The sequence below is a fragment of the Hypomesus transpacificus genome, unplaced genomic scaffold (genome assembly GCF_021917145.1).
Source record: "Hypomesus transpacificus isolate Combined female unplaced genomic scaffold, fHypTra1 scaffold_181, whole genome shotgun sequence".
Lineage (NCBI taxonomy): Eukaryota > Metazoa > Chordata > Actinopteri > Osmeriformes > Osmeridae > Hypomesus > Hypomesus transpacificus.
This window is the reverse complement of record NW_025813732.1, coordinates 204,489-230,757: the sequence shown is the minus strand read 5'-3', so window position 1 is coordinate 230,757 and position 26,269 is coordinate 204,489. Positions and strand designations below refer to the sequence as shown.

At 48.5% G+C, this 26,269-nt stretch overlaps 2 protein-coding genes across 3 annotated transcripts in view; one reads left to right on the top strand and one right to left on the bottom strand.

Annotated features, from left to right (window-relative positions):
• Positions 1–11,538: 11,538 nt before the first annotated feature.
• On the bottom strand, positions 11,539–14,931 carry yipf5 (Yip1 domain family, member 5). 2 transcript variants are annotated; one of them, XM_047051840.1, is made up of 7 exons: positions 14,832–14,917; positions 14,650–14,717; positions 14,154–14,264; positions 13,789–13,961; positions 13,097–13,242; positions 12,268–12,449; positions 11,539–12,174 (listed from the first exon to the last, which is right to left on the bottom strand). In XM_047051840.1, exons 3-7 carry the CDS (start codon positions 14,252–14,254, stop codon positions 12,012–12,014), a joined length of 765 nt encoding a protein of 254 aa, XP_046907796.1. In that variant the 5' UTR covers positions 14,255–14,264; positions 14,650–14,717; positions 14,832–14,917; the 3' UTR covers positions 11,539–12,011. The 2 variants fall into 2 exon arrangements, with proteins under 2 accessions (XP_046907796.1, XP_046907795.1); XM_047051839.1 differs by lacking the exon at positions 14,650–14,717 and having other exon boundaries at positions 14,832–14,931.
• A 6,434-nt stretch (positions 14,932–21,365) lies between these two features.
• Positions 21,366–26,269, top strand: part of kctd16b (potassium channel tetramerization domain containing 16b) — a 50,778-nt gene continuing 45,874 nt past the window's right edge. Inside the window, exon 1 of the mRNA XM_047051824.1 lies at positions 21,366–22,987. Within this exon, the coding sequence (XP_046907780.1) occupies positions 22,144–22,987 (844 nt within the window). The 5' untranslated portion in view covers positions 21,366–22,143. The remainder of the gene's footprint in view (positions 22,988–26,269) is intronic.

Genomic DNA, 26,269 nt, shown 5'->3' with positions numbered 1-26,269 from the left:
TAAGGATACATAAACTAGCAATACTAAGTGGAATACAATTAAAATAAAATATACAATAAGTAAAATATAAGTTGCCAATTTACAATATAAAATACAATATAAAATACAAATATTACAGGAATTGAGTGTAGTGCAAAATGTAAATAGTTTTTAAAGACATTCAGTCAGTGTGAGCTTTGGCCTTGTTGAGGAGGCCAACAGCAGAAGGGAAGAAACTGTTTGTATGGCGTGAGGTTTTGGTCCTGATGGACCGCAGCCTTCTGCCAGAGGGGAGTGACTGGAGGCTTACATTTACATTTAGACATTTAGCAGACGCTCTTATCCAGAGCGACTTACAGTAAGTACAGGGACATTCCCCCTGAGGCAAGTAGGGTGAAGTGCCTTGCCCAAGGACACAACGTCATTTGGCACGGCCGGGATTTGAACCAGCGACCTTCTGATTACTAGCCCGATTCCCTAACCGCCCAGCCATCTGACTCCGAGTAGCTCGGCAGCATCTTCCACAGCATCTTCCACTCTTTCGGGAGAGACTGCAGGTGAATCTGGTCAGTGCCGAAAGCAGGACATGGAGCCCAATGGGTTTAAGGAAATCTCGAGACAGACCCTAGTGGCTCCATGTCTGGGGTAGAACCTCACTTCCTGTCCCCCTGATGCATGAAACATTCCTGACACTCGTTGTCTGTCTTTGTATGGGTCATTCTCTGAAATGCTTTTTCCCTGCCATAAAAGGCAGCCATGACACTAAAAGTGACAGTGATGGCTGAGAATGATCCGTCTGTGTCAGAGGAAAGACCTGGAAACCTGTCTTGTCGGGGATGAAATCAATACTCCAGCGTACAGAACAAAGGCACTTAGCGTTGGTCCCTGAAGGCCTAAACATTGGGTTTATCGCCAATAGGTACATGCATGGAAATAGGCTTGCTCTCGCAGTGAACTCAGGGAAGGGGGTCTGACTTGAGCAAGATATTGTCCTCATGGGGCTGGATAGGAAAAGTACGTACTGTAAACGCGTAGGTCAGAGCATGCCACTCCTAGTTTGGTTTACTGTAATCAAAGTCTCGAAATGGAGGTACAACTGCACACTGAGACATATTTGTAAAGTGGAGAGACTCCATGTGGAAGGTGGCTTCTACAGAATGTCAATCTGTTGTACTGTAGACCACATATACTGTAAACATCTTATGGTGTGCCAGGGACAGGCTCGTTTTTGGACATGTGTAACATTGGTTTCCCTTGCTTACCGAAACCTCTGCGAATGACAAACATGACAACGTATGAGGTTGGGTGTATTTAAAGTCTGGCGAGCTGAGAAGTCCATTTCATTGGAATTGCATGCAGCACAGCCTCGCGGTGGGGATTGGGAAAGATTTCGTATGAACAAGACACAACAGGACTCTTCCGGTAAAAGTGGGCCCAGGTGTTGCTGGGGTACAAGTTCAATACTCCACAGAGCGTGTTTGCAACCTAACAGTGCTACTGGAAGACAGCGCAGCAGACTCAATGGGAACTGCACACTTCACAAGATGTCTCTTTTTGGTCAATCGGATCAATCAGCCTGAATCTTTTTGATCCAAATGATGTGATCCGTGAAGGAGCCTACAGTGCAATTCCAACTCTGCAGGATATTAAACTGGTACATACTGTTGTGTGATGTGACACTTTACACTTTAATTTACACCGATATTGGGAGCACTGAACTACAGTGTAACAGTGATCAAATCTTTTTCAGACGAATAGCTTTACAAATCCCACTGAATCGATGGAAATTGGCCACCCCAACCTTCATCAATTTAACCCCTCGACCTTTCTTTCTTCAATCCTAGCCCCCTCCCTCTAAACCCATCTCCTAATTTACAAATCTCAAATCAGTGTCTCACCTTCCTCTGAATGTCGAAGGTTGTTGGTTGTAGTCCTAATAGTATCTTGTCTAAAGCTACATATGATATCATAGTTATTTCCCTCCAAGTTAGGGATGACACCATTATGCCCAAGGCATTTGACTTAGATGCAACCAACATTTTTGAGGCCAGGCAAACACATCCACACAGACAAAAATATTTTGAAGACAAGCAAAAAAAAGAAGAAGAAAAAAAAAGATTTGGCAAGGCTGCACACTGTATTGGCCTAGATCTATTGGCCCAGATTATAAACCAGTAAATATTTATCTATACACATTTTTTTTTTTACATTTGGTAAAATGACGTGTTGCTGTGGTTGGATGGAGGAAATTGGGTTGAAGCTAAACAAACCAGCCTAGTCTAGTAAGCAGATGACTAATCATGACATGGTTTTCATTATCCTGCAGATGGGTAAGAGTCAGTTACCTTGCCCTGAAGAGATAGGGTGTGCGAGTTTGTGCCAGTGTGCGGATTTGTGTGCATGAGTGTATTCTTAGTTTCTGTGTGTGTGTGTATGTGTCTTTCTTTGTGTGTGTATGCATGTGAGTAAGGGTGTAGGGCCCCGAGGCCAGAGTGACAAGTCTGTGATGGGATTGTTTGTTCATGTTTACCAAGAAATCTGTGGGGAAGGGGGGGAGGGGAAAAGCCCCAGTAGTGTAGTTGCTATTTGGAAACTGAAAAGAAAAAGCTTGCAAAAGCTCCTGAAATAAACTTTTATTTTGGAAAGAAGCCCACGCCTGGAAAACAGACCATCAATCCAGAAGTATTCTGCCCACCCACATGTAAGTTTAGTGACATTGAGAAGTCCTCCAAAAAACAGACTTTTATTACCTAGGTAATTGGCCCAGTAATAAGACGCTTGTTTATTTGTTGAAGCAATTTGACAGGGGCATTAGGAGCTATTAAGAAGAGAGGGCTTTTAATCAGTGTATTAGAATGCATTGTGAGATGTGTTCTCTTGCTTTCTCTCTGTTGGACACAGCTGCTACTAGGATGAGTTAAAATCAACAATTTGATCTCATTTACGGCAAGCCTCTGCCCTACTGTTAGACAGCCAGTCGCCGCTAATACAAGACTCAGCCAAATATTAACAAGGGCGAGGTCAAACGGTGAGAGGCTAAGTGACAGAGCTCATTATGAAAACCTACTGTGTGGAAGCTAACGTTCCACTAGCGCGTTGCGAAGTCCAGGGCTGGGAAGCTTAATTCCTGGCTGCGATGGATGTGGCAGATCCGACGGTCACAGAAACAGGTGTCAGGGTCGTAGGCAGGAGATTAACGCCTGGATTCGGCTCCTGATCTATATTCACTCACAAGCAACAGCTCTGAGACGGAGAAATGATGGCTAGAATCCACTGCTACCACCACCACAGCTCGCACAGCGCACAATTCAACCCACACAAAGGAAAATGATGTGATGTGTGTAGACTACATTTACATGAAGTCATTTAGCAGACGCGCTTATCCAGAGCGACTTACAGTAAGTACAGGGACATTCTCCCCGAGGCAAGTAGGGTGAAGTGCCAGGACACAACATCATTTGGCATGGCCGGGAATAGAACCAACAACCTTCTGATTAATAGCCCGACTCCCTAACCACTCAGCCATCTGACCCTGTTTGCAGTGGTTTTAATTCATGTAACCAGGTGGTTGGTAGATGATACCTTTCTGGCCGACTCCAGACAACAGGAAAGTGCCTAATTCAACTACAAGGGACGTGTCCGTGTCTGTTTCCCTATAGTTGTGAAAATATTCTCTATTGTCAGCTCCTATCAAGCACGAAAAACACATACTGCATATTAAGTATACTATGTGTAGTTTGTTGTGTACTTTGTATACTATAAATACCAGAGTGGGACAGAAATGTCACACCCAGCCCAAGAGACACCCCTAAAACACATTGACGTTTTTTTCCCTTCTTTCTATCTGGTATGTGCATATTCTGTACATGCATGAGTAGAGCAAGAGGAGTGTTGTTCACGTCATCTCAGTCAAGAACCCCACATGCGGTGCGTGCGACAGAGGCAATAGAGGTCCAGTTCATGTGACACACGGGAGTAACACGACTCTCGGGGCGGTAACCCTGGTATCGCCCATTCGGCCTGAGGCTGAGGGCAAAGAACACGAGAGGCCGAGGCCTGGTGCAAGGAAGGCAGCAGAACCTCTGGGTGTTGTCAGCCGAGGCCTGGCGAGGAGAGCAGTCGAGAGTAGGGAAAAGCATTAGTCTGTGGGTGTGTCTCTCTACATCTTAGCGAGTCACACACACCACGTGATGTGTCTACTGTATGCGTGTGTGTGTGAGTACGGTGGTTGTTTCACCTTCTCGGACCCCAGAGAAATCCACAATGTTTAACATTTGAGGTGTGACAAGCTCTATTTTGAGTATGAAGCCATTTCTTTATGCGGTCCGGCCTATTTCGCTCCGGCGGGTTGGTATACAGTACACATCTCTGAGTGTGTGTGTGTCACGGGCCCCTGTAACTATCACAGCAGTGAGAGCACAACGATCCAATTAGGTCTTAAACGGCGCGTTGTGTATGCATGGTTGAAAACAGAGAGGCCCAGTCTGGCAGCGACGCGACACAGATAACTGCAGGGGAGAGGGGAAAAAAAATGGCGAGTGAGGAAAGAAAGGTTCCAGTCACAAATGCCGTGCACAAGCTTGGCGAAGAGCTACGTCGAGTGGCCCCAGGGGGCTTGGGAAAGATAGTTGTAGATCTCACCGATGTTGTTCTTGTCAATGGTTGTTTTGTGTTGCCGTGCCTTTTAAGCCATCTTGCCGAAGCTAGTCTTTGATCCTTCAGGAACGAAATAAAACAAATCAGTTGATAAACTGATATATGCGTGTCCGTACGTGTGTGTGTGTGGGAGTACTGAATAACACTTTAGGGAAGGTATACATTTCATTTGTTCGTAGAACTTGTTTATCATTATTTTTTTCAGATATTGTCAAATGTCTGGCCTTTGTGATGTCAACATTTATTATTTGTAGTTAGAGTAACCATGGATTGTGTCTATAATTACGCCAAATTAATGACATCTGTTTACCAGGACTTGTGAAGAGATATTATGTCCCCGATGACGCCAGCATCAGCACAATACTGTGCACCAGGGCTAGTGACCTTGCGTCTGCATGAGCACCCCACAACAGCCCTGACAGCTGCACAAGGCAAGGTGGATGAATTTCCTGAGCGTGTTTGCGTCAATGTGTGTATGTGTGTGTCAGGGTTCATTTCAATTCTTCCTGGGCTGATTATAAAAGGATTGCCCACCTTGTCTGTCTTGTTCTGGAGTTGAAGTCTGGTTCTGGTTCCAACCCTCGTTTCCGTGGGTGTACGTGTGGGGGGAAACCATTCCCCCACGTGTGGCCACCCAGCCTTATGTGAGAACACACCGTCTTCGTTGACGTTCGGCAAGCGTCAACTCAGCCAACCATCGAGAGGACAGACGAGCAGGTGTATGTCGGGAATAAAGGGGAGACTTAGGAACACCCTGTTGCACATCCAACCAGTCCACGCGCATTCATTCACCCATTTGGTATGGGGGTAGTGGCCACACAGCCAGAAAACGGTTAAAGGGAAAACTAGGCCCTTTCCAACACCAAGTGATGGGGTGAGCTTGGCTAGTAGGTGTGTGTGTGTGTGTGTGTGTGTATGTGTGTGTGTGGGGCCATGTGTGTTGAACGGCCGCTCATTAAATAATGTACTGTAGAGGCATGGGTTTAGCCGAGGCTCTTGTCAGAACGGGTTTTCCACGCGACTGCACGCGTGTGCATCCCGCCCCTCTACTACCTCTCCCAGACGTCAACACACTGCGCATTACTTCCAGGTTGCTGGAGGGAAGGAAAAGGGGGAGGGGTCTCGGGGCTTCCGCCGCTTTAACCGCGATGACTCTTGAAATAATCATGACCTTATCCCCACTTCGCTGAGCACGCCGCAGCGGAAACGGATCGACGGGGGGGGGGGGGGGGGGGGGAAATATCGCGGAGGCCAAACAAGTGTTTGTTGTCAGTCAGAGGGGGGGGGGGGGGGGAAGCGTCCCGACGCGTCGGCTCCGCGTTGACGACAGATGTTTGGATTGCAATGACATCGAGGGAGTCCAAATCCACAGTTTGATTGGAGTCGAATGAATCAAAGATCAAGATATGTGTATGTGTGGATTAGGATTTGTGGAGTAAGCCCCCGAACTTGTGCACTGTAGCTATGTAGCGAATTATGAATAGCAAATTCTTCTTTTGCTCAATTATCCATCGCTCCCTCCATCCATCTCATTGAAAAGAACGGGATGTGTGAATTCGATGTTGCTCACACACACATCTTCATGCTATCATGAACACTTTAACACACCCAGATTAAAAGTTAAGTCACTGAAGCTGACAAACAGCATGTAATAAACGTTAACGTTACAAAAAAAAAAAAAACATAATTCAGATGAATAATCAACTGTATTTCTGCGAATCCCTTGATTAGCAGAACACTTGATGTTCATTGTTCCGTGAATAGGCTTGCTAATCACAGGAATATAATCTACAATCCAATGGAGGAAGGATGTGAAACACACTCGAGTACCAGTACGTCAAGCTTATTTTCATGTTGCCAAATTTAACATAAGTCCCTAAAACCAAGTAGCATGATTCCTAAAACAGAAGAACTATGGCCCAAAACTCAAATCAATCTGGTTGTGAAAGATATCATTGGACAGTGTTTTGACCATTGGAACTGGTCCAATGGATTCTCTCCTCTCCTGTTCTGTCAAGTAACCCACATCCAGTGAGCACACATCCAACTTACCACCATGAGTCACACTTTTTAGGGATGCAATACTTGTATAACTGTATAATAATGTACTACTAATTCTTACTAATGTAAGAAATGTCATAAAGATGCCTCTGAATTGGTTCACTGTTTGGCAGAGTCCAGAACAGTTAGGTTACATTAAATGAACTAGAAATCGTCCGTGGACAATTCAACGATATAAAGGTCTGAATGTGAATGTTCGACGGGCAGGTCTCCGACCGTCCAACGGACCGAAAGTCATTGAGCGTGGAGTAGATGACCTCATTACCGAGCAGAGTGCTGCAGTCGTGGCCTCGCGCCTACATTAGCTTTACAAACGCGGCCCTGATGAAGTCGCGAGGGCGCATGCGGCCTTCCAAACGACTTTCCCGCTCACGAGACCGTAACAAGTTCGGCGATTCATGTTCCGTCGCATGCATTCCTCGTTAAATACATCGCGGCGACGTCATGAATAAATGCATGCACTCTGCGACGCGTGTGTGTGTGTGAGAGCGTGTGTGTCCGGAAGGGAGAGGGGGACTCGGCTAGCTTCCACACACACAAAATGATCCACCAGTCTGTTTTCACACTTGCGAATCACGAGGCGAGGTCTGACGGACCATCACCGAGTCAACCCTCCCATCAGAACTTCCGACAAACCTCCCTAGGAGCCCTGGTTGGTGCTAGGAGCCAGTTCATCGAGTTCCCAATCGACCGAGGGGTCCATGCAACGCAGCCGCCAATTAGCTTAATGAAGTGCAGAAGCAGCGGGAGATCACACTCAGTGCTCGAGTTAACAGTCGCCGAGTGAATATTCATGTGCTGTCGGGGCTTAGAGAGATGCACAAGTCCACGCGCGTCTGAATACCAATGGCCGCATTTGCACCTGGCGCTCCGCGCTCCCCTGGGCCCGGGCGCACTCTCATTTGACTGATTTCGCACATCGTTTATGGAAACGCTCGTCGCGGACGCGACATCTGTTATTGCGGAGCGGCGGAAGGATTTCGCTTTGGTTCGCGGGCCTTTATTGTGAAAATGTATCAAATGAAATAGGCCTATTTCTGCTTCTTTGTTTTTAGGGCACCCTCGGACTATACTCTGTAAGGCGGTTGGGGTCAAGGGATAGATACTTGGGATTGTGTTACCAAGGTATCTGGCAAGCGTTTATCCTTCTGCCAGGGCAAACTTGTAACTCTTCGTCACCTCTTCCATACAATCAGGCCAGTATAAGGAGCAGGGTGGACCTTTCACAACAGATGAACTGTGCCAGTTTGAAGAGAGACAGTGTGGGTGACCTTCCACGACGGCAAAAGCAACTTGCGCACTCACACGCTCACACACACTTCTCCCAAGTCCCATGTGACTCGATAAATGTGTCATCTGAACAGTGAATAACAGAACCAGTCAAGGACAGGTCATATATTGGCCTCCAACAGAAGGGAAGATATGTGGTTGAAGGAGGGGGGCACCTTGTAACTCCGGCGTCAGAGGGAATGTCGGATGAAGCAGAGGACAGAGGAAACATGATCTCCAAATCTCCCCCCAAATTGTTTTCTAAACCCATTCTGAATGTACATTTAGTCATTTAGCAGACGCTCTTATCCAGAGCGACTTACAGTAAGCACAGGGACACTCCCCCCGAGGCAAGTAGGGTGAAGTGGACACAAGGACACAACGTCATTTGGCACAGCCCGGAATCGAACTGGCAACCTTCTGATGACTAGCCCGATTCCCTAACCACTCAGCCCTCTTACTCAATGTAGATGGGTTTCACTATGCAATCTGCCGAGGGCATATTCCACGTCTGCCATCCTCAAAGGACCTGGGGGCCAAATACTATTCCCCAACTGCCATTGGCACTGACATCAATGGGTCGCGCCAACCCAAAATACAAACCGCAGCCAACTGTTACTCCCGCCGACGAGAAAATTGGACCCATTCTTTCAAGTTGAACCTCGAGCCTTTCTGACGAGTCACGTATCTTACCGTGCTCGTAAACGGGCCGTTTGAATGTGGGCTCCTGAGAGAGCTCTGGTCGAAAAGAGTCTCCCAGGGTTTCCAGCGTGACCCTCCGTCGTTGGCCACGACGGGGAGAACACATCAACCAAACCCTGCTAGCGGCTCCAGATGGATAGGGTATTATACAACGCTTAGATAGCGTGGCCTACATTCTCCCCTCAGGCGGCGAGGAGTGGAATGTCGCATCGACGGGGCCGTTCACGTGTCAACGCTGACATCTAGTGGTACACTTACAACCCGGCAAGGTTTAGAAGACTCGCTTTAAATCCCTTTCTATTTTTTGTTTCTACAACACAGCCCTTGCGACGAAAACTCTCAAAATAACATCTGACTATGATATTGTGTATTATTAAGACCGTGCCGTGTGGCAATCGTTCGTTAGATGTTTGCACGAGTTTGTACGCAATGTTTCTTGACGCTATCGTGACCCGAAACAACTCAACGACGCAAAGTGAAACTCAATTACTCGGCAACAACGGAGGAACACGACCTTGGACTCCTGCCCTGGTTCTCTTGGCTCCTGGTCTGGGCACGGCCTGATTCACAGGGCTGAGCGTGGGGGCCCTGCCTGGTCCACGGGGAGGCGGGTCAAGCCTTAGGGTCTGGGGGGAGGGGGGTCAGGGAGCTGGAGGTGAGGGCTCGGGGGCCCGCGGAGGGCTGCCCAGGGCAACTCTAAGAGGGCTGCGAAGGGGGGAAGAGAACGTGGGGGTCCTGAGTAGATCCAGATGTTAGGATCTCTCAACCCACTCAGAACAGGCCCGAGTCAAATATGTAAGGGATGTGGGTTTGGGAGGGTATCACATGACAACAGAATGTTTCTCTTTACTACAACCCCCCCCCCACACACACACACACACACACACAAACAACTTTACGCCTTCTCTATATGAGCGAGGGATGCTGCGAGACACACTTCCTGAAACATTCCTACACCCAAACGGGAGCATGTTGTTGCAGCGATAAATTACCCTACAGGGTTACTGCTACTTCCTAACTGCACACGCGACAGCCGGCTGCATTTCGTGTCAATAATGTCTTGAAATTGGAAACCTCTCAAAAGGGACACTTGAGACCGGATGACAAACGCATTGTGTTTTTCAGATCCGACGCCCGAAGCTCATCCATTGGACAAGCTGGTCACCTGACGTCTGTTCGCTTACACTCAACAAAATGGAGGATTATTTATTGGGACGTGATGTTCGAAACCATCCCAGTAAAACTTCACTGATGTGGAAAGAAGGCCTGTCTGTCTGCCTGCCTGTCTGTCTGCCTGCCTGCCAGTTACTGTCATCTTCCTTATAGGCTCCACGAGCCGTCTGACCCACTTTCTGAATTAGGATCAGACCTAGGATACGCCATCTGGATTCATTACAGTTGAGCATCTGTGCTTATTAATTGTTGTTTGTGAAAGTATTTGGGTGGACATGTGAGTAGAGGTCATGTGACTTTCGCGATGACAATCAAACCAGGAGTTACAACATAAACGACCAATACTTTATTTCGACGGAGTGGCCAAGACACCCATCCACAAGCATGCCGACCGGCCTCCGAATCAAGAAATTCCACATGAACAGAAAAGATTTGGACTTATTTCGATGTACAAAACAAACGATACAATTGATATAAATACTTGGCCATCTTAAGGGGTACTGTGCCTGCTGTTGTAAGTTTTCGGGAAATACAAAGTGGTTCCTTAAGGACACGTTGTTGGATTAAAAAAGCACTTCCGCTTTCACATTTTGCATTATTCATGGCTCCCAACAGGGAACTCCTATGAGAGGATGCCTTGTACATACTTTGTTCCGGTGGTCTAGCTGCTAGCACACTAAACCATTGCACAAAGTGAGAGGTCACTGTTATAACCACAAACTCATGTGCTTGTTATTAGCAACCCTTGGTTGACATAACTTGATCATACCCCCCCCCCCCCCCCAAGTTCAAACAAGCCCAAAAAATTATAATCAAGACTTTTGCGAAAATGTCACCCTTTAAGCAAAGCAAGTCCGGATTCATTGCGATCCTGCAATGTCAAGGAACCAATCAATCGAGTGCCATGCCAAAGCTTCTTTTCCCAAAGGTGTGGCAAGACTTAAGTGAAACTCGACATTAGTTCAGAAAGACGTCAGACACGGCGTCTGGTTAAAGGTTTGAGTGAGCAGTGACGAGACGAGGACATGTGACAATGGTGACATCGAGGCAGGCCGTCAAGTCGATTCAAATGCATGAAAAGATGAGGGGGGAAGAAGAAAAAAAAAAGTGTGTGATTGTGTGTTTACAGCTGTGGCAGCAAGCAGGCACTGTTCACTGACCAAAGTTTACAATCACACAAGCTGGTAAACATGTTGCCAGGTAACGGGGACCCGTTGAGACCCTGAGCTGATCTAGAGAAGCAGTGGATTCTGGGAGATGCAGTGCGTTTGCCATTGCCACACATTTCCCAGCTTTTAACAGGTTAGTCACATGATGCATCAATAAAACCAGTACTATTAAAAGCGGGGGTGGTGGGGGGGGGGGTGTCAAATGGAGTGGACGCAATTCCAAGATTAATTAACCCGATTTGTTCCCTTACGCGGCGAAAGATAGTGAGACTGTGCTTTCTAGGTTACCCACTTATTTTCAAGTCTCCAAGCTCATATTCAATCTGCTTCTGTTTTTGAAGGTGAGAAACGGTCCCAGGGCAAAACCATTTTTCTCCGAAAGGCCTCGAAGCTCCAACGAATCTCAGGGAGAAAAACAAACAAAAAACGAAACAAATAGCAGACAGCACAGAGGTCAAGTCGTTTCTACATTGAATAAAGGGGGGGGGGGGGGGTTGAGTACGCCACGCTTCATGGAAGGGGCCTCCGTCTTGGAGAGGGTGACGGGTGACGGGGGGGGGGGGGGGGGGGAAGTGTGGCGTCACCGCCGGGTGAAAAAAGTGGCGTGCGGAGCCTCTCTCCTCGTCCTACAGTTTAGTTGGGTTTTGCCGAGCCGGAGCGCCCGGCGCGTGGTGTCCGAGTCCGTTCTGTCCATGAGTCCCGATACTTTACTACTGAATCCAACGTGCACGTGTTCACCCCGCCCCCCCTCCCCTCTCCCGACTCATCGGATCGGTGTGGACGCCAAGCGACGGGCTTGGAGGTCGTTTCAAGCGTCCAACTGGCGTTTTCACACTGACCCTTTGGCGTCTCAACCCATGGGGGGTGGGAGGGGCGGGGGAAGGAGTGAAGGAGAGCACACTGGGGCTGGGGGAGAGGCCAGCAGGGGTGGGGGTGGGGGGTTGATGGTAGAGGCTTGGGACTCGGGGACAGATAGAGGAGAGAGGGGGGGCACGTGTGCCTTCAGAAGACGGAGATGAGGGCGAACACGCCGTACAGGAGGGCACAGGGGTAGGCCACCAGCACCTGCTGGCCGTCCATAGCCAGGGCCGAGATGAAGATCTTGGAGGCGGAGAAACTGCACCAGCTGATGATGGCGGCCGTGATGACGATCCCCATCATGCCTCTGGAAAAAGACAGAAAAAGACACACCCCCGACCAACGGTTAATCGAACCCAGGAGAAAGCGCGCGGGTTTGGGCGCACCGCCGCCTACGTACTGCAAGGAGATGACCACGCCGAAGCTGGAGAGTAGGATCATGGGAAGCAGGCAGTAGCCCAGGACGCTGGCGACGCAGCCGAAGGACACCCCGGTCATGCTCATCAGGTTGAGGAGGCAGTACATGCCCAGGCAGCCGATGGCACTGATGCCGTACACGTAGCCAAACTGGATCTTCCCTGTCTTCAGTAGACACACACACACACAAACACACACACACACGAACGCACACACGCGCAAACAGAGGAAACATCAGCCGATCGCCACTACCGCTCGTTTTGGCCGCCTAAGCAACACGCTTGCCGCCTTAACTAGGTTGTCATTTTTTTTCCCGTTTGTCCTGTTTTCTCCCTTCCTTTCCAAACCGTGACTAACGCCAGTCTCCCTTCTCTGCAGAACACTCATTGGAGGAAAAACGTCCCCCCCCCCCCCCCCCCCCACCTTAACTGAAACATTTTATGGGGGAAATCCTGCACTTACTGTCGATATTCTTGATTTTTTTTGCACTCAATGTATGCACTATCTGTCCGTCGTTAGAATAAAAGCGTCTGTTCAATGTATAAATATGGACGTGTAGCATTGTGCTTAAGTCTTAGGGATCCAATATTTTTCACTAAAATAGTGTCACATTTTTCGGGGCCGACTGTATTTGAGCGACAGAATAAAAGTGGCACGTTTGTTTCGTCTTTGAATTTCAGTTTCTCCAATTGTTATTTTTATTTTTTTTGCTTTTCTTCTCAAAAACGTTTGACTCGTGCCTTTCGGCCCAGCGCTGGACCCGGACACTACACCGAGTGTTCCAGGCAGACGACCCGAGAGACGCTAGTTACCAGCAGCAGGGTGGCCCCGAAGGCCAGGCAGAACACCATGGGGCCCGCCAGGTCCGTCTCGTTCATGATGCTACCGTCGGCCACCTTCAGCGGATGCAGCACGGTCAGCGTCTTCTGCCAGATGTGGTCAAAGTTGATGCCCAGCTCTGCCCGCGGACAAGGGGGGGGGGGAACACAGGAAGCCACACGTGAACAAACAGAGATTTAAGTGATGGAGCCCATTTATAGACTTAAGCAGCTTTGGCCCAGAGTGAGACAGCAAATATACACAGGGTTCTCGGGAGTTCAAGGATTGGCCGGCCCCCCTCAGTTAAACCAGGGTTTAGCCTGGACGAGAATATCAAAAGCATTCACTAGCCTAAACGGGCCGGACGGTTTTAGAGCATCTCATATCCTTTTTGCCTTCCCAAAAATCATAAGTAATGTAGCAGTATCATACACGACCGTGTGAATCCTATTTGAACCAAACCCAGGTTGGACCTAGTAGAAAACTCAATTAACGTCAGCATACTTTTAACTTACCGCCCCGTTCAAATGAATGCTAAACGGCCAGACTTACCCCCAAATATAAAACCATTTCATTGAGGTGACTTGAGGTGCACATTGACCTCTGTATTAAGAGGCCTATCAAGATATCTTTTTCATTTCTCCCCAAAACACCCACACAAGACAGACAACCAGGTGGTCCTTACCCTCCAGGAGAGGTGGTTCGTCCTCAAAGCTGCTGCTGTACATGGACTGTGTGGGGGTGGGGGTGAACGTGGGGGTGGGCTGGTATATCTGGCCCGTGTAAGGCTGCTGCGGAGTCATCACCCCTGCGGCAGCGTAGCCCATCGGCTGGGAATAGTCATACTGGCCATATTGCCTGACAGGACGGAACACGGACAGAAATATCTCACACAAGCATTGGGTCTTTGGAATGTGTACATGCAATTTAGCGCTGGGAGTAGTCAGAGCGAGACGGGATAAGCATTTTTTGGGGTACTCTGCGGTCCGGATATTTTGTGATGGTTGCGTTTACGCAGCGAATAACCCCGTTGGCTGAATTAGCACTTACTTGTTGTAGGGGTCTTCCGAGTTGCTATAGCCATATCCAGCTTGGCCTTGGTCGTCTACACTGTAACTTGACTGGTAGAAGTCGCTGTCAAACGCTGACATTTCTCACCGTCTGAGAAAAACAGTATGCTTACTACAGTAACAATACAGTTGGCTCTAACTAGCGTACAACGATAACAGTTATTATTATTAGGTAGTTTTCTATCTCGCACTACTAGATACCTAATTTTATCGGCACCCGGCCTTAAGCTAAGTAACGGTACTGTACTAGCTTAGTAGTACAGTATACCAAGCTAGCAGCGGTAGGCTATTAGTTATAGCTCTACAATTATTTAGCCAGCGTCAACAAGACAGAGGTAACTGGCTTGTTCTTAAACTAGTTGGCAATGTTATCAGTTTAAAATCACAATAGCTAGTGCTAAAGTTAACGTACTAGTGTATGCTAGCTAGCAATCAGGCAAATTTGTACAAACATGGGGTCCGGGCGGCGAAGTTACCTAGCGTTAGCTGGCTCGCTGCTGAAGCACAGATTATGGGAGGGTTTGCTAGCTTGCAAGCTAGCTAGCTAGTTGATAGTACATGTAACATAATGAACATGCGGTTTAAAAATGACACATCAGTTTTGAATTATACATATACAGTTCCATGCAAACTTATCGGACACCCTATTAGTTATTACCTGGAATGTAACACAAGTTTACTATGTACTATGCCAACTCCGTTGCTACGTGTCAAGAGAAAAATAGAACTGTTTTTTCCGGAGGGTGCAACGTTGCATACGGGTGGGACAAAGGGACAAGTTGGTATTTTACTTTGCGAAATACAAATCTAGCTCCCTCCTGAGGAAGTTTATAGAACTGTATTAAACATTTTGTTACAAGCATTTTTTAATAAAAACTGTATATTGTTATTTAATAATGTTGAAGATACAGTTTTAAGATGGATATTCATGTATTTTTATACTAATGTTTCCTGTGCCCTGAGGTGTGGTGCCATTATTGCCACTGTTGCATTGTCACTATTGTCACTATTGTCTCCCTCTTATAGTGCAGTTATGGAACAGATACAGTTTTTTTCTGAATGGATCGATACTCAAAAAGCAACACATGCATAACAGCATCAAGGCATATGGGTAGGAATACAATCAGCTATGGTTTGCTAAAAGACTTTCCCTTGGATGGGTGATGACAGACAATACTCAGGGTCAACGTAAAGTGATCAATTGCTCAGTTCAGGGGGATCCTGAGGGAGGAAAGCGAGCGTGTGATTTGGGAGGAAAGGGAACTTCTGCAGAATGTGGGTGGATACATCTTTGATGATGTGAGACATGGTGAATGAATGGCCTGGGAGCAGGAGTTTGACAGGAGACGTTGTCCAGCAGAAAGATAACAATGTAGAGCCAGAAGAAGGAGTGTTGGAAAAATTGAAGATGTAACTGTTATCCTGTAATAAGAACGATTCTGTGTTCAGCATTCCTTGCCATCAGAGAACCCTCTCCCCACATGACCCATAGATGACACTAGGCTTACGTAGACAAACTGACCTAGGTTGAACATTAGTATGCTAGAGGTGCAATAAATGTGTTAACCTTATCTGTGCTGAGTGAATTATATGATCAAGCTTAGGGTCAGAGAACTCTGTAGGTTTCCACGTGCACACGCACTCTGTCTCTGGGATCGATCATATTGACAGCTGATATGCAGGGGAAGAGACTTCTCACCAATAAATAGTCTTACTTGAAGACTTGTGAACCGGACAAACTTGTAGCACAATGGGGTGGGATGTTTTGTCTCCTTGTGGGCCGGCCGCAAGCAATAAAGCTTTCTTAAACTAGTTCACCGACTGACTGTGCAATGCTTGATAGAGTAATACTTCTGACAAGGAGTATGAGAAGGAGGAAGAAAAGGCAGTCGTTCTGCGGGCAGCAATATAGGGTCATGCGATTGAAATGTGTAGATGACTTATCTGGATCGAGGTACTATTTAAAGGAAATGATGCATGTACACCACGGAACCACTGGTGTTGATCGTTCTTTCCTCTCAAAAACTCTGAGGTGTGTTGCTCTCAATCCGATATCCCCCCTTCCTAACCAGGAACAACCTACAAGCCTGTGAGCTGAGATGTGGTGACTTTTTGTGCACTATTTAAACGTCACTTTGGATAATAATATAATATCATATTCATTAAGCTTTGCACAATTATTATGCCTAGCTTTGCTTAATGGATACAAATGTAAAAATGTACACCCAGAAGTGGCGCCCAAGCCATAGCAGCGCAATAAAAAATAGAATTAATCAGTTCCTATTAGCTAACCTCTGAAGTGTGGACCGAGACACGGATCACTTCTCTTCAGGGATGGAAGAAATCAATTTGAGACACCCAACACTGATTCATTCGCCAAACACCCCGTGACTAATCTCAACGCTAAAAATGAATCTGTCTACTAATCATTTTAAAACTTTAAGAACACCCCGCTCCTTTATCCACTTAATGAGAGTAAATTGAAAACTGTCAGAGAGACTGAAAGGGAATCTAGGTCAATGCATTGCTATGCAGGAATAATTACCTTCTGCCAAAGTGTGTGCTTTAATCCTGTGTTATTGCCTGCCTCCATGAGTGGATTACAACACCCTTTCTTCAGCCATCATCACTCTCCCATTCCCTCCCTGTTCCTTTTTTCTTTCCACATGCACCAAGGCAATAGATAGACACCTACTGTATAAATAATGACATTTCTCTCTGTGCAAAATCTGTGTGCAATGCGGCAGGAATTGTACATAATTCACCAAGAACGGGACAGGCCGGCTTTCAATCACAGACTTGAGCTGTGTCCTTTCATCCATTTTTCAGCCCGTCATGGTGTAGCCGCACGGACGACGAATGAGTCGTCAGTGACCCACGTGAAGCCAGAGGCACTCCACGGGGGGGAGGGGGGGCGGGGTGGGGGGGGGTGGGGGCTCTGACTGCGGACAGTTGCACATTCACAGACCAATCACCGTGGGTTACAGGCAAAACTATTCCTGTCTCTCTCAGTCTACCGGCTGACGTGACAGGACCGGTGAGAGACAGGCTCCTGGAACCTGTCACGGCCCTCTGGTACATCTGTCAGGAAGACAGGGGGAGAATGCAGGATAAGAAAAGAAGAGGGATGCATCTTCCTGGGTGTTCCAGTTTCTGACAGCTGGCAGCAGCAAAATTCCAGGGCTGACTGAAAACCCTATTTCCATTCGACGTTCTCGTTCAACTTTCCGAGCATCCCCCTGCCTGTGATTCACACAACACAAATTATTTACCGTTGACTCCCACTGGAAACCATTTGCGTGACGTCACGAAGAGAGAGGCCTCAGACGAGAGCTGTTTCGAAGGGGAGTCGCCGTCGTCTGTTAAATTATGGAGGTGCTCTCATGTTTTGGTGGCCTTTAAACTGGCGGTTTGGATGTTGTTGCCGTCTGTAAATTCATACACGTATATATTTAGGCACTTGAGTTCAAACCGGTCCACCTGGAGACTCACTGAACCCGGAACACCGCCGGAAAAACATGCAGCACGGGGGAGAGAGATGGGTGGAGAGCCAGACCGTGAGAGAGCAGAGGGAAAACATGGAGAGATGCAGAGGACCCATCCTACTGCAGCCTACACTGCCACATCCCCCAGTGTATCCTGACACACCTCCCCTGACACACTCGGAGCGGGCGCTGCTGCCTAGCAACATGTCATCTGCATGATTCGCCAAATCAACAGGGTGAAGGTCCTCGACAACGGGGCGGTTGCACGCCGAGCCATCCACCAACTTCCAGCGCCGCCGTCTTCCACAACACGATGGCAACCGGCGACCCGTGTTCGGAAAACGAGATGGAAATGCAAAAGTAGAGCACGGCAAATTCTCGAAGGGGAATGTTCAGGGCGAGGATTCATTCAAATAAAAAAAAAGATAGATTATACATGAATTTTCTGTCCCTGGAGAGGAAGACATGCGTTGGTGTCATTTCACCATTCAAACAACCTCCAAACTCCACTCAGAACTTCCGGGAGGTAGAGTGGCTGCTGAAGGCACAGTGTAAACCCAGCTGTCTAAAAGAAAACAAGGCTGAACTAACACAATCCTGCTCCTGAATTCAAAAGCAGGTCTACCGGTGAATTCAAAAGACTCAAGTATGCAATCAATATCCTGGGATTTTAAGGGAAGAAGCTCTGGGGTCCCATTCATGGGATAAAGTGCTATGGCCATTTAGATTTTTGGTATAATCAACCGTTCACCAGCCATCTCTGATCTTTCCCAGACTCCCCATGATGCAATCAAGCTGCACAACGGCGAGCTCTTATCCATTAAATGTTCATCACAACTCTCCAAAAAAACCATCAGAAGTTTCGAGTTCCCGATTAATGAATCATGTCATCCGGCCAAACCACAGATGCAAATGATCGTTCGGGGGGGAAATGATCAGAGACGAGACGGAAGGCCCCCGGGCAGAGATGGATCAGGTGGGTATCGCACAGCCCATCAACGCTGGACATTTAATGGTCTTGGCTATCCGTTGGTTTCCGGCCCTCCCCAATCTGGCCGCTCAGCGCACCTGCAGCAGCGAGCATCATCATTAGTCGGTGGGATGAGAGCCTCCGCGCGCTCGATCTGAATGGGGCTGCTGGCAAGGGAACAAGCGCTCTAGCTCCTACACCCCTCCCCCCCCCCTTTCAAACCCCCCCCCTTCCCCCCCTCCCCTTCATCTAGCGGTGCCACTTATTTCGGCTGCGGGAGCGTCCTGCCAAAGGCTGCCAAAGCCCCTTAATGTGCAGTAGTGGGCTCCCTGTTAAGGCTGCTACGGACCTAGTTTAGCAGAGAAAAACAGCCGTGCCTCTCGAGGAGGATAGAAGGAGCCCTGGGGGGGAGGGGGGGGGGGGGGGGGGGGGCACAGAGCTGGAGGGCTGGGACACAGGCACGGAGCAGCCAGACGATCACACTCACTCATGTCATACCCTTAGCCCAGGAACAGGCACACGTGGGCCAGGAAGGGACGCGGAGAGAGAGGCGTCAACGAGGACCAGGAACGTCAACCAGTGTGCCGCCGAGCCTCCAGGACACCAGACTGACGCCGTCCGATTGGCTTATCTCACAGACACAATCCTCCCAATCAGCTTCCTATCAGCCCCCAGCTGAGAAGTGCGATATAAAGGGACGTGCCGCCCATCTGCAGTATCCGCTCCTCACGCCTAGAATCGGTTTCCCACCCGAATCGGCCCTTCTCTCCACGCCGCTCAGAGCGGGAGTGCGGAGAGCGAGATTGGATCACATGTGGCCCTGTGGCGGCAGAACCCCCGAACACCCGCTGGTCCGTGGATGTGTTGCGTGATACGCCCCGGCCACACAAGTTACAAAACGCACACACGCGCGCACGCGCGCACGCAAACTCTCTCCATCCGACGCACATACACCACGTGCACACGAATGTGCGGTAAATGAAGAAACCATCCCGGGTGAGGGGCTGAGTCTGGAGGGAGGTGGGATGAGGGGGGGGGGGGGGGGTGGTGGTGGTGGTGCGGAGGGGGTAGAGGGGAGGGGGCACTCTCCCTGAGCCCCTGTGGCCATTAAGTCCACTCTGGGATGGGGCCGGCGTTTGACATGGAGCCAGCAGCAAACCCGAACCCAGTGCCTTCCCCAGGTTGCAGCTGCCTGATGAAGATAAATGGCCGACGTCTTGGTTTGTTTGTTTGTGGTTAGGACTCACCTAGACTTGTTGACTCATTCGTTACACTGCCTTATTCTCTGCCACTCGCTGAACAAATAAATAAATGCATGAATTTACGTGTCAATGAGTGTCACTTCAATGGTGCTGATATGCGTATTTTGTCACAGCGTGTTATGAATGGCACAGCTCTATGAGTGCACTGTGTTTACATTTCAACCCTCGGCAGCATCGAGCCAGATGGGTGATCAACTTGTCCAAATCCCTTTAAACATTAAATTTAGCAGATGCTCTTATCCAGAGTGACTTACTGTAAATACAGGGACATTTCCCCCCGAGGCAAGTAGGGTGAAATGCCTTGCCCAAGGACACAACATCATTTGACACGGTCGGGAATCAAACCGGCGACCTTCTGATTACTAGCCCGATTCCCTAACTGCTCAGCCACCTGACTCCCTACACACCAGCTCACAGGCCAAGCTGCATGCATTTATGATCCTATAGCCATGGTCTGCTTTCATGTCGGTACACAAAGGTCCTTAACAAGGATCTCTCTCTGCAGATCCCCTATAGCATAGTTGCCAGGGCATCACAGGCTGACCAACAGAGATACTGGGAAAACAATAGGGGGATTATGTAGATAGAACCTAATCGTGACAGAAGAACCATTTGAACATTTTAGAACCTAAAAGTCACATGGATCTCCGTATGGTACTGGTTGTCTGGCTTAAATGATCATTTATTTTTTGTTGTTATTATTTGTATTATTACAAAGGGTTTTGTATAAAGGAGCATCCTATTGTTTTTATAATGTATAAACATTGGCGCTGTATACAGCAGATTATCGACACTGGTTTGGAAACGTGTTGATGAACTAAATTATTTTCCTTGCGGGTTTTGAAAAATCAACAAAACAATGGTGTCTCCATGCCAAAGGCCAAAGAAAATCATTCTATTTAAGTGCATTGAACAAACAGCAAGAGGCGCTGTTGCATATTTATAAGGACGTGAAATTCGAAATGTGGAAGTTGGCAGTTTGAGTTTAAACAGTAGGCTGCAAACAACGGGAGAGCCTACCTGAGTCGGAATGCCTCTTTACGCCCTTTCATGATCCCACTATTAAAATAAATTAAAATGTAGCGCCCTATTGTAATTATGCCTCAAGTTTAGGCGTATCATCGTTTTTGATAATGAGGTTAAATCGAAATAAAAAAATCGGTAATTGGGTAGTAGGGTTCTTAATGGCGTCCAAGTATTTTTGTTTGTTTTTAGTACATGATTAGGCCTATCATTCAATCTGTCATTCGAAATGTGGATAGATTTTCAGCCAGTATACTCCTTTAAGATGATGTAATTCTTTATTATCCATTATGGTTTATCCCTGCACCGCCAAGGCAACATCAGCGGAGACGGTTTTTTTCTTTCTATGAGGCACCACCCTACTCGTAGGGGACCAGAAGAATCGTTTCAGCACCTCGGACAGCGCCAGCCATCTAGCCGCCGGCGCGCGCACGCCCAGGACCACAAAAATTGCGTCCAGAACCCTCATACAGACAGAAGAATCTTTGGAATTTGTCAGGAGGAAATACTGGAGAGATTCCATTTCTTTTAGGTTAAGACTTCTCCGTGATAAGCTACACAACAGAAAATCTCGGACGTGCAACCTCTGTGAAGTTACTAATTAGAAAAACCTTGTATTCGGATTTCCTCTGATGTTCAAAGGGAACATAGAACTAAAGCAACACCATTGACTAGCACACCTCTCCCTTTGGACAACATTAAGTTCTTGCTGGACTTCTTTTTTGTTGCAACCTGGATGTTTGCATTGCATGTACGCAAAGAGCCGCTATTCGTTTTGCTCGGGGTAACAGCAAGGCAAGGAAGCTGATATCCCGTTTTATTTGACGTTTTCTATCTGATCTGACCGCGGCACATATGAACTCCCGATTCTTTTCTCGGTAGGGTAATAGCTGGATTCTCTCCCTGAGGAATATGGAATCTGGGCAACGGATGCACCGCTGCAAAGTGCAAGCCTTTCAAACATATATTTGTTTTGCCTAGTGTGTAAACATTGTCTGTCATTTGGAAATACATTTTTACAGTCTAGTGGACAGCCGCCATCCACAGCTCAATCTGGCGACTAAGGCGACTGGTAGGTGAATGACTGAGTTTGAGATTGTACATTTTTATGAATGTTGAATGTGTTAAATGTTGTCTAATTGGAATTTCAAGGCATCCACGGCGCATCCTCTGTGTGTAACTCAATATTGAAACAACTTTTGGACATACATTCATTCCATTTCGTTGGGCATGACGGAAACTATGGCACTGAGCGGGAATTGTAGGACTAACCCTACGCCCAAAGACCAGGGATCTGTTCAGAATAGTTTCCCAGATGTTGTTGAATTAAATGTCGGTGGGCAGGTTTATTACACGCGTCATGCAACACTCGTGGGCACCCCGAATTCCTTGCTGGGCAAAATATTCTCACCCAAGAAAGATGCCACAAACGACTTGGCGCGTGATCCTAAAGGACGGTATTTTATTGACAGAGATGGTTTTTTATTTCGATACGTACTGGACTACCTCAGAGACAAACAAGTTGTACTACCCGACCATTTCCCGGAGAAAGGGAGGTTAAGGAAAGAAGCGGAATACTTTCAACTGCCAGACTTGGTGAAAATCTTGACGCCCGACGACTTAAAACACAGCCCAGACGACTATTTCCACAGTGATTATGAAGATGGCTCTCAGGGCAGCGACCAAAGGATGTGTCCGCCGTCATCACTTGTGCCCGCTGACAGAAAAAGTGGGTTTATCACAGTTGGGTACCGTGGCTCATGTACGACGGGCCGCGAGAGTCAAACCGATGCCAAATTCAGGCGGGTCCCGCGGATTCTGATATGCGGGAGAGTTGCCCTAGCCAAGGAAGTTTTTGGGGAAACGTTGAACGAGAGCAGAGATCCCGACAGGACACCTGACCGTTACACTTCCCGCTTTTACCTGAAGTTTAAACACCTTGAGAGATCCTTTGACATGCTGTCGGAGTGTGGTTTCCAGATGGTGGCCTGTAACTCGTCGGTCACGGCTTCGTCCGTCAACCAACACACAGAGGACAAGATCTGGTCAAGTTACACTGAATATGTCTTCTATCGTAAGTGTTCAACTTCTATCATCAGCACCACTCATCTTTGAAATGAACCCAACAGCCAACACTTGGAGTAACCACTAGGGGGCACACGTGTTTTCCATTAATTCCTCATAAAGTTACCAATAGAACACACGCACACACACGCACACAAAAGCCCTCCCCACCACACACACACTCACACACACACCCTTAACTGCATCTATCTTTAAGTAGTTCTGAGAAAGACCGCATAAGAGATTTATAAAGGAGCAACACACACACAGGAGTGGTCAGTCGATGATGATAGGTAAAATCCTAGGATCACTGCACCAAGTTTCGATATTTACTGATATCATTGGACTTGGGATATTTGACTTTGTGATAGTTGTCTCTGTGTTCCCAGAAAGGGCTAGATGTGAGACTGTTCACCTTCCAGGCGGTGAGTCGGATATTTCAGCCTTCCCCACACTCCTCTCAGGCAGGAGTGGCAGAGGGGAAGATGCCTCTTTTAAAGTCTCTCGTAATATTTTATGGTGCGACAAAAGAGCCCATCCTTAGCGCTGACAGTTCATGATTTGGTGCTGAGCTGCAGTCGAGTAGTGCTGTTTTCCGGAGCTGGGAGAGGCTGCCTCACATGGGCTGGTCTACGGGTTCTAGAACCATCTAGGCGTAAAACCCGACTCATCTGCCCTGTATCATGTATGTGAGAGATGAGGCCACTGCCAACAGTAACATCGTAAGTCCGTGTGTTGAGCGCGCTAAGAAAGCACACTTGTAACCGGTGTGAACTGGTGAAACTCACTCCTCAGGTATGTAATGGGCCACCCGCGTCAATGAATAGCTAGCTTTTCTTTGGCGTAGCTAGTAGTGGTTGCGCTTGGCAGTCCAGAGGTAGCAGGTTCGACTCCCGATGGCAGCGAACAACGGCCCTGGCGGAGCAAGACCACGTCCGTTACATACCCGTTACACACTCACCTTGTATCTCGTCGAGAGATACGACCACAGCGGGCTAGGTTTTGGAAACATGTTTTTTAGAGGGGGGCGGGGGGGGGGGGAGCAAAGATGATCCAAAACTAAAAATACTCCAGCTCCTTTTTTATGTATCAGTGAGACTATGTACCCAGTAGACTTCTCCTCCCCTTGGATTCAGCCCCGTATTTGGTCAACACCCACACTGTGGATACTGGGTCTGTGCTCTGAAGCAACCCAGAGGGATTGTAGAAAGGTTGAAGTCACCCAGTGGAATCAATGAAGTCTCTGACAGACAGTCTCTCGTTTTTTCTTTCTTTTTCGGCTGCTGGCTGGCTGACTGTTTGCCTGCTTCCTCACCTCCCTTCACTCCTCCCCTTCTCTCCCCCACCTCCCCGCCTCAAGCCTCTCTCCCCCATCCTCCATCTCTTCCCCACATCCTCCCCTCTTCCCCAGTCCGGATCCGTCTCCCCTGCGCTACGGTAGATCAAATCAAAGCCGCGGAAAGGGGACAGAGAAACAGAGGAGGATTAGCAGCGCCAAAGCAGTGCGGTGTCGAACACAGTCGACCGGAATAGACCGGAATCCAAAGCGCGATAACAGCAGCACCAGTTGCTGCTGTTCGTAGGCCCTGCTGCTCTGTCAGGCCTGTCTTCTTGCCTGGTTGCCGGTGTCGCCTGTCCGTTCCCCGAATTTGTTTACCAATTTGTCGCCCGGTTAGAGTGACTGATAATCAATCACGACAGACTGGACTCCCAGCTGGACCCCCCCGAAGGATGACTGAACCGGCCCCCGGGCAGTGTGGCGATGTCATCAGGCTCCCAATCATCACCAGCTCGTTTAGACCACGCTCCATTTTCCTGACATCGTTGTTATCCGATTATGTTCCCCGAACAGTCTGTCATTGAGAACGCCCTCTCATATGGGCAGAGGTAGCCACGCGTGAACCAGTTGGCCGTTAGACACAGACATTCGCTGCCGCGCGAGCTCACTCACGCATAGCTGAATGATTCTCCTGTGTCCGGTAATGTGTTGTGGCAGGTGGGGAAGAGTGGGGTTACGGCACATTAGTGACCCCACACATCCCAGGTCTGCACACCTCTGTGGAGAGCCAGCCAAAAGGCAACGCCCGAGGTTTCAAGATAAGAAAGAAGAGCATTCATTTTTGAACAAATCAGGATTAGGGTTGAGGATTTTTACAGGGAAGGTTTTTTTGTTGTTGTTTGAAATCACACCCTGAACTGGCTGACATGGGACTTCTTAGCCACGGTGGGCTGATAGCCTGGTACTGCCTCTTCCAGCCAACAGCCTCGCTGAGTCGCTGCCTCGCTGAGTCGCTGCCTCGCTGAGGCGCTGCTGGGGTGACGGAGGCCTGTCTGGAGACGTGGCATTACGCCGGTGAGGAGGGGGGCTGATCGGTGCAGCTGCTCCTCGTGCCCTGCCCGCCGAGAGGACCGCCGTTACAGCCTCACATCTGTATAACTCACAGAGCGGGGGAGGAGGGGGAGAGAGAGGGGAGGAGAGAGGAGGGGAGGAGAGAGGGGAGGAGGGGGAGGAGAGAGGAGGGGAGGAGAGAGGAGGGGAGGAGAGGGGATGAGAGAGGGGAGGAGAGAGGAGGGGAGGAGAGAGGGGAGGAGAGGGGAGGGGAGGAGAAGGGATGAGAGAGGGGAGGAGAGAGGAGGGGAGGAGAGAGGAGGGGAAGAGAGAGGGGAGGAGAGAGGATGAGAGAGGGGAGGAGAGAGGAGGGGAGGAGAGAGGGGGGGAGGAGAGAGGAGGGGAAGAGAGAGGGGAGGAGAGAGGATGAGAGAGGGGAGGAGAGAGGAGGGGAGGAGAGAGGGGAGGAGGGGGAGAGAGAGAGGGGAGGAGAGAGGAGGGGAGGAGAGAGGAGGGGAGGAGAGAGGGGAGGAGGGGGAGAGAGAGAGGGGAGGAGAGAGGAGGGGAGGAGAGAGCTCTTCCAGGTCAGGAAGTCACAACTCCAGGGGGCATCTACCCCAAATGGTCACCTGTCCCTTTTGGAAGGGTTATTCTATTCAAGAGTTAATGAAACCAATCTACCACCAACAAACCCCCAAGTCATCAGCGACACCTTGCAATCCTTTGAACTCAACTTAATGATCTCCCCTTCCTGTAAAAGCAACAGCTGTCCGAGCAAATTGTCTCTTACCAATGAACATAGAAGCTTACAATTCAAACCACATTTAAGACGCATTAATTTTTACAAACACAAGACAAAAATGTCCATTACAAGAGACAACCAGCAAGAGAGAGTAAGAGAGAGAGAGAACGAGAGAGATAGAGAGAGAGAGAGAGAGAGAGAGAGAGAGAGAGAGAGAGAGA

What these genes read in the sequence shown, in the direction of transcription:
- yipf5 (XM_047051839.1), bottom strand. Translation starts at nt 14,254, where the DNA reads ATGTCAGCGTTTGACAGCGACTTCTACCAGTCAAGTTACAGTGTAGAC. An exon ending in TCGGAAGACCCCTACAACAA is followed by an intron (nt 13,962 to 14,153) that starts GTAAGTGCTAAT and finishes CCGTCCTGTCAG; the next exon opens with GCAATATGGCCAGTATGACT. An exon ending in GGCGTGGTCATCTCCTTGCA is followed by an intron (nt 12,175 to 12,267) that starts GTACGTAGGCGG and finishes GTCTTTTTCCAG; the next exon opens with AGGCATGATGGGGATCGTCA.